Source organism: Diadema antillarum, unplaced genomic scaffold (assembly GCF_040938485.1).
Source record: "Diadema antillarum isolate AM-2024a unplaced genomic scaffold, OU_Dant_1.0 seq00000546_RagTag, whole genome shotgun sequence".
Lineage (NCBI taxonomy): Eukaryota > Metazoa > Echinodermata > Echinoidea > Diadematoida > Diadematidae > Diadema > Diadema antillarum.
In genome coordinates, this window is record NW_027271492.1 from 2,234,144 (window position 1) to 2,242,495 (window position 8,352).

The window sequence follows — 8,352 nt, forward strand, 5'->3', positions numbered from 1 at the left end:
TGACAAGCAAAGAAAAAAAAGTGTGTGAGTGTGTGTGTGTGTGTGTGTGGGGGGGGGGGGGGGGACACCAAGCTTCACCAAGCCCCCCCCCCCCCCCCCCCCCCCCTCCCAAAGGCTGCGCCGGTCCGCTTATGGGCTTGTAATCATAGTGATGGTGACTATCCGATCATCCCCCCACTCCTCAGTATCATACGGATTTATGCCGTTGGTATGTATGGTATAGATAAAAATATGATGGAGTCAAAAGGGGCTTGAGTATAGCAGAATCTCCGTCAGAGGCAAAATGATGAAAAGCAATCACACTAAAACAAGAACAGTCAGGGGAGGGCTAGGGACATAGAACAAAGAAAACAAAAGAAATGGTGGGAAGTCACGGGCAAGGAGTTCAACAAGTAAAGGGAGGGGATTAAAGCAGGAGGGTGAACAGACGAAAGGCAAAGGAGGGTCAGCTCTTGCTTTTCCACTACTCCTTTCTTCATAACTCTGTTGTTCGATTTTGTTTGAGTCCCTATCCTTCACATCAGGCTGTTCCCATGGTCCTTACATTACTGGCCCTCAATGTAAAAATATCAATCTAAAAATGATCAGCCAATCGGGGGGGGGGGGGGGTGTTTCATCAACGTTTGTCAACGCGCTGACAATTTCAGCAAAATCCTTGGTTTTGACTGGATGAGATGCACTGATCACTGACTGTTCAATGGTGATTGTCAGCGACTACAACTTTTTGCGCTGACAAGTAACGTTGATGAAACACCCCCAGGTCAGGTAAAGTTATGCAGAAAAACCTTTAAATGATGACTCGGCCTAATCAACAGAGATACCTGACTTTTGGGTAGATTTTAGGAAACGGGGGGGGGGGGGGGTTGTCACTGGTAGGACGGACCGCATACCGATCCGACCGTCCGTACCGTACCGGCATCTGGGAGGGGGCCGGGGGGCGTGTTTTTTTTAGACGGCGCAGATTGGGGAAACTAAAAATCTATCAGGGACCCTATCCCTAAACCTAACCCTAATCCTAACCCTAACCATCAAACCCTAACCCTAACCCTAACCTTAACCCTAACCCTAACCCTAACCCTAACCCTAACCAAAAACCCTAACCCAACGTTTTTCCCATAGGTTTAACACGCGCCATGCCCCAATCTGTGCCGTCTTTAAAAAAAACGCGGCCGGGGGGGGGGGGGGGGGGGGTGGAGGGGCTGACGGCCGCGATGAATTGAAATGATATCAAAAATTCAGAATGGCAACCGCAGTGAAGCCGACGTCGGGGGAACCGAGCAAAACCGAGGAGAAAGCGCAAAATGATGGCGAGCTGAAGAAATATTTCGCCATGTACACGTATCATGCCAACAGGTATAGCTTTCGTATTTTTATGTGTTGAAATCTTCGTGGACTTATTGCCAATTGATTGCACTCTACTGAACTGCTTGTACGGAGCCCTGTGTTGTAAATTATGCTGGGTTATATCGAAGTCCCATGTGTTGATTTTCATGTGGTGCCTGTAGGGCAATTCGTGGGCACCATGTCGACCACACGCAGAGCTGAGAGCGCAGAGTTTGTCTAAATAGCGTTAGATTTTAATTTTTGTACCATATCCGAGTCAATGGCTTTCCGACATCTACGATTTTGGGTGCCGATTGCTAATGTAATTTCGGGAAAGAGTTTCTTATTTCCCTCCCCCCACTATTTAAATTTGCACAAAATAGATTCTAAATAAATTAAATTATTAAATTTACTAATGCCAGTCGTAGTAATAATAAACTAAATAAAGGTTATGCTAGGGTTATGTCTCAAAAGGAAGTCTTCCCATAAATGGCATAACCTTTATTTAGTTTATTATTAGTAAAAAAAAAAATAGCAATTTAGTGGGGGGGGGGGGGCATAAGGAACTCTTTCTTTCTTCACTACCAAGTGCAAGTCCTTTTCCAGAGGTTAAAGCTTTCAGTTCTCCAGTTTTTTAGTCATAAGCTCTGACACACTTCCCTGGCGTGGTCCTGACAGCCATGTAAGGTGCATCCCAACTCGACCAAAGAGACCTCGAATTTAAAAATTAAAAAAAAGTAAATTACTGTTGTAAAAAAGGCATTGCTGATGCGTGCTGTTCACACTTGCAAGTGTTGTAGTATCTAGAACATAGACTTATACATTGTACTTTTGATTGTTGTCAGTTCATCCTGCGCCTTTCCTTTTTCAGTCATTAATGTCATCCATCCATCATTTGTATTCATAAGAATACCATATGCACACACATGATAAAATACAACATTATTTTGTCACTTAGTTTGGACAGAACCAGTATTTAGTAATCTCATGGCCTCCATTTCATTCATTGCCATTCTCCCCCCCCCTTTTTTTTTTCCTAAACTGACCTGTGCACTTGTCATAATAAAAATCAATTATACCTGAACACTGCACCCTTTGCACATTTCTTGACTGTGTGAAAGCCATCTACAGTATAATACGATTTCATTTGAGTAGTGATGAAAATGTAATGTAGTACTAGTACGGTAGCCAGTAAGGTGTGTTTGCAGATTTTATAAAATGGGTTCAAGAATGTAGCCAATTGGAAGCGCTGAAATGAGTCACGTGTGCGTGCATTATTTTCTTCAGGTAAGCACTAAGAAGAGTCTCTCTTCCACCTCCCTGGCCTGACGTACGTCACAATGTTTTACACTAGCAGTGCGCACTCAATCAGTTGTTACAAGTGCGTCACGCGCTACTATACGCGCTGTCAATCCTGTAAACAACTTCTAGTTCGGGCCGCGGGCTGCCACAACAGCCGGCGGCCTTTCTTGTGCATAACAGTACGTGGCGTACGTATACTCTTATACGTACGTACAGTACTAGGTGAGTGTGCGGGATTTCCGAGTGCGACGTGCGTAAATGTTTGGGACGAACATCTTCGGACATCTTGATTTTTGAGCGAGTGCTACATGTAGCTGACTGGTATTGACCCACAAAGGTACGTGAATAATGCTGTTAGTTTTCGACCCATTTTATAATTGCGCCGAGTGCATGTTTGCAACCGTTGTCAATACTCGAGAGTGAGCCGCACCTTCACTAACGCCACGAAATAATCCTGTGCATCATTAGTATAATATTGCATTCTCAGAGTGTACCTGATCATGGTTGCTACATAATGTTTTTCTATAGATTACAAATTGGGCCTAGCAGTATATCCTCCACTCTTCCTTGCGAAACCGAATCGCATGCAGTTCAGGGAAATAATACGGCTAGGGCGCGCTCCATCATCACAAAATGTTTTACCTACCCACTACTGAATGGGAGGATGCTACAGATCATTCATTCAAGGCTAAAAGTTGTGTCCTGTGATCATAGCTGTTTCACAGTAGTTTAATCTCAAAATGATGACATAAATGGTATCTCAGAGTACCAAATAAAAATCAGCCATTTTGTTGAATTATTTATTTCTTTAAAAAGGTTGTACCCTGGGTTGCCAAAAAGTGGAATTTATTTTGGTGCTGGAGCTAGCGCACGCTAGGCACTGCACTGCAGTCACTGCAGGCTATTGCTAGCACAGCGTGCCATGCATGCATAGTATAACATGCAGTGGCATGGGAATGACTACCGGTAGTTACACACACACAGTGCATGCATTTCTCTGTGGCTGTCCTCAAGTGGACGTGAGGTGGTGCTACACAACGTGGTACCCCGGGGTACTACAGTACCCCGGGGTAACGCGTGATGCATCAAATACTGCAAAACAGCTCATTATCCTTGAAAATCATGTGAGCCAGACAAGTTTCGGAGTAGAGCCTTTCCATATATTGCCAGCAAATTCCAAATGGTGGAATATAAATCTTGAGCCCTTCCCAGGAACACTATTTTACCTCTTAAAGCAGTTTATTCCTTACAGCATCAAATAAAAATCTTAGTCATTTACCATCAGTAGCTGCAAGGCTAAATTCACCTACTATGTACATGAATTGAAAGCTACATTCTGATCCATTATCTTGGCATTTCCACACTGGCAAACATGTACTTTGTTCTCATCAACCATGATAGGTGTGTCTGTGTTACGTAAGCATTGATTACCTTTAAAAAAAACAAACAAACAAACAAACAAACAAACAAACTCCCCCTCAATGTTCCTCTTTCAAAAAAGAAGAGAAATGCCATTTTGTGTGGAGAAAATAGAAAGATTCTTGATGAATACTTGTAGTTCCCTATTAACTCTTTATAAACAAGGTAATGCATGCTGCCACTTTCTTGGCATTCTGACACAAATCTGGTACAGTTACAATGTAGTTGCTAATTTGTCATAAATTTCCTCCACTTCAGTGCATATTCACCTTGACTTATGTGTGTCCATGAAGTATATCAATGTGGTAGTCTTCCATGAGGAGACTCATATTACTCTGAAGAAATGTCAGCTTTATTTTTTTTTTTATGTATGAATGGAAATCACCTCAAGGAAAGTAGTGCTAAGCTTATCTCAGAAAGCAAAATATAGAGGTAATAAGTAAAGCCATAACGATCATTCGTGAGAATTTGACACTTTGAAGAGCAACAATAGATTCTCTTTTCTTGCCTTGTCAAATGTAGGTCAATTGTACATGGTCCATGGTCTTTTCATTTACCTTTCATGGGTTTTGTTTTTTTCCACACACACACACACACACACACACACACACACACACACAAATTGTTTGTCTATGATAAAAGCATGTAATAGACATATGGGTAGTTAGGAATCAAGCATTCAGATCATTATGTAGACATTGCTGTTCGGAGTAAGAGTTTAGACACTTCCTGGCTGGAGTATTTCACTCGACAAAATGATGACATAACAGCAAAGTCCGCATCTGTGACCTCATAAGTGTACTGTGTCTATCTGGTGGCCTTTACTTCTGTGGGTTTTGTTTTTTTCGTTCTTCTCTACTTCTCATCGCTCATCTCTTCTCTGCATTTCATCCCAGACCCACTAACCAGGAGCTAGGACCGGATGGTGACAAAGACGCCAGGAAAGCCTCGGTGCCAGACTTCCTTCAGAGAGAAGCGACCTCCAACAGAGATTTCAGGTCTTGCCCTGCCCCGCCCTGCCCTTACCCCCTGTTCCTTCCTCCTCCTCAACCACTACCAACCCTCACCCCCCTTCTTCTCCCAGGAAAAGAAAAAGACAACCCCCTCCCATTATGGCACTGTTTTCCATTTCAGCATGAATGCAATGTTTCATCTGTTTCCACACCATTTCCACACCGTTTCCACACCTGCACAAACCATTTTTGATCCATGCAAGCATGCTCAAATGAAATAGAACTTTTTCCTCACTTCTTCATTCATTCTTTGGTAATACTGCAACAGTAATCATATGCACCTTTTTGTCAAAATGTATTTGGAAGCACCTTCTTATTCAACAGCCTGACAATGTTGTTGAAAACATCTTCAATCAAAAAAAAAAACAAAAAACCCAGAGCAAAGCATCTTTAGAAAGCATATTCAATATCATCTTTCCTTTCACAGTTTAATAATAAATAGATGTATTTCTCATCAAAAGCACATATTTTCTTGTCACTGACACTTCTGCAAGTGAACATGCAGAATTCCAAACGAGGTGTGAGCAAATTCTGTGCAATGTACCAACCTTGCAGGATGTTTGAATATCCAGGCTGTTAAAACAGACTGCGATGTATGCACACTCTTCTTTTCCCACCCATTGTCCTCTTTTTGTGTTCCAATGAGGTTACCTGTTAGGATCGAGACACGTTCTGTCTAGATTTTGTGTCTGCAGAATTATCATGTGATTTCAGTATAAGTTATACTCAGTACGTAAGTAATGCTTGACTCTCAAATCTGTGTAAAACATGTTTGTTTCTGTCACAATTTGTTTGACTTCTGCATGTGTAAGAAGTTTGATTTTTTAAGAAAACAGGATTATGCATCTTATGGATGTTGAAAAGTTCATTAACCACCAACAGCTCTTATTATTGTTGTCTTCAACTGTAGGCTCTTCAACTACTGATAATAGCCATGTCCCATGGTCGTTACTGATTTTCTTATCTGACATGACTGCGTACTCATCCAGCCAAGCAGCATCCTCTCACTTTTATTCTCTCTCCCCCTCTCTTTATATTTCTCTCTCTTTCTTCCTGTGCATCTGTCTGCCTACTGATCTATCCATCTACATGTATCTATCTATCTATCTATCTATCTATCTATCTATCTATCTATCTATCTATCTATCTATCTATCTATCTATCTATCTGTCTATCTGATCTATCTATATATCTATCCATCCATGCATCTATTTGTCTACCTACCTATCCATGGAATTTTTCTGCCTGTTTTTCTATATTCTTCTCTTTGTTTCTCCCTCACTCAAACAGAGATCATCTTGTGATGTCTGATCATTCATCTCTCCATGTTTGCCCTCTTGTTCAATAGCTTGTCTGTCATTGCGACGGACCTGACTGCAGAAGACGAAACCGACCTGCGAGAATTCATCGCCAGGAGACTGTCCCGGGGCACGGTGTACGGCGGAGTCGGCAACGTCAATACAGTGGACATTGGGTCAGTTGCGTAGTGCTAAGACAATTTTGCAGTGAAGTGCGAATGCTGCATTATGAAATCGTAGTTACATATGATCGCTTGAACAATAAAGTTGATGTCATATGGGCATCATAGTATCATCAATAGAAATTCCCCAAGGTAGAGAAGAGCTCAGACTGGCAATGAGTTAGACATAAAGTACCATTCAACAGTAACTTTGGAGAAAAGAAACACAAGGCCTTTAATGCTGCATACCAAAATACACAAAGAGTAAATACACATGCTTGCCCACTAGCACTACATGCAATAGCTGGTCAGCAGAATTGGTAGGATTGCCTTTTTTTAAGCAGGTAAACATTTTCTAAAGTATGACATTTAAAGTTTTCATTTTCTGTACTCCATGTAGATGCCTTGAGCTAATTCAGTTCCTATTTAAAATTAATGTATTATTCAAGTTTTTGAAATGTAGTGTGGAGATGATGCGATTTTCAGTTGCCTTTGCAACATGTAAGTCAATGCTCTTCTAAAAGTGGATGTGTATTAGTACAGGGCCCTGTTTTATGAAGAGTTAAAATTGATTATATAGTTGATTTCAACTGTAAGTCTATGGCAGCCTGTGTGGTTAGGAAATTTAAAATCTTTTGATCAAGCGGGGCCCAGGTATATCATTCTCGTTTTTGCCTTTGGCAAAGGCTTTGCTCTCCAACTGTCTCAAGGTGACATTGTTCTCAGTGTATTTTCAGCAGCAATAGATCAAATTGACGTCTCTCTAATCAAGTCAAATGAACTGACTCTGCCTTTATATCTTGTGTGCCCAGGAGCCGTGTGATGGCGTGCTACTACTGTCTGCTGCGGCAGGGGGCGCACCCGGACATAGAGCGGGAGCTGGAGAGCACCATGGACCCAAACTCCTTCTACACCTCACAGGAGTGTGTCATGTGCTTCCTGAGCTCTCCCACCAGTGCACTGGAGCTATATCCTTTCCTTTCTTCTCCTCCTCCCTAGAGGAGCTGGGTTACCATGCCGACCCATCTCAGAATATGATGGGGGATTGGGGGGGGGGGGGGGATCTATTGCAAGTTTGTGTGGTTGTTGATGGGGGTCTAGGGCAATTACCCCCTAGGCAATTACCCTGGACCCTTCCCCTGGCCCTAACCCTAATCGCAATCCTGAACCTAATCCTAACCCGAACCCAAATTCTGAACCCCAAAACCTCATCCTAACCCTAATCTTTACTCTAACCTTGTCACTAACCAGTATTTAGCTGGGGGGAGGGGGGGGGGGGGGGAGGGGAAATTGCCCTCATAGGGTAATTGCCCTGATACGGTTGCTGGATCACACAGTGAAGATCTGTCTCAATGCCCTCTATGGCTGGAAATGATTATGTGTGCGCGTGCACGTGCGTGTGTGTGTGTGATGTATAAGTTTGCTGTATTGTATGAATTAACTACTACTAGCTACATTTGTGGTTGAATCTCATGGATCAGAGTATGGTAAGCCAGCATGTGCAGTGGATGAGGTAAATTTCTTGTATTTCAAAGTCACATTATGTCTCTTTCCCTCGTATCTGGAACTGTGAAGTTCATAGTAACATTTTTTGATAGTTGCTAAACAAGTTTGTCATAATATCATTTTAGTGTTCATAACGTGGTGAATATCTCTGTCTCAGATTGTGTATATGAAATGAGATGAAATGTCAATGGTGATTTTGAACCATCTTTTTCCCCTTTACATGTCAGAAATTATTGTATTGTGTTGGAAGGGAAAAGAAGCAATGGCTGCTTTAGCCTCAAATATGTCAACAAATTGGATAAGATAAGAGTGTGTTGTGTGATAGGCTTA

General features: G+C 42.1%; 1 protein-coding gene across 1 annotated transcript; it reads left to right on the forward strand.

Annotated features, from left to right (window-relative positions):
- The first annotated feature begins 1,240 nt into the window (after positions 1–1,240).
- LOC139734777 (protein Njmu-R1-like) lies at positions 1,241–7,515 on the forward strand. Its single transcript, XM_071645571.1, has 4 exons — positions 1,241–1,353; positions 4,941–5,042; positions 6,406–6,531; positions 7,329–7,515. Exons 1-4 carry the CDS (start codon positions 1,241–1,243, stop codon positions 7,513–7,515), a joined length of 528 nt encoding a protein of 175 aa, XP_071501672.1.
- The last annotated feature ends 837 nt before the right edge of the window (positions 7,516–8,352 follow it).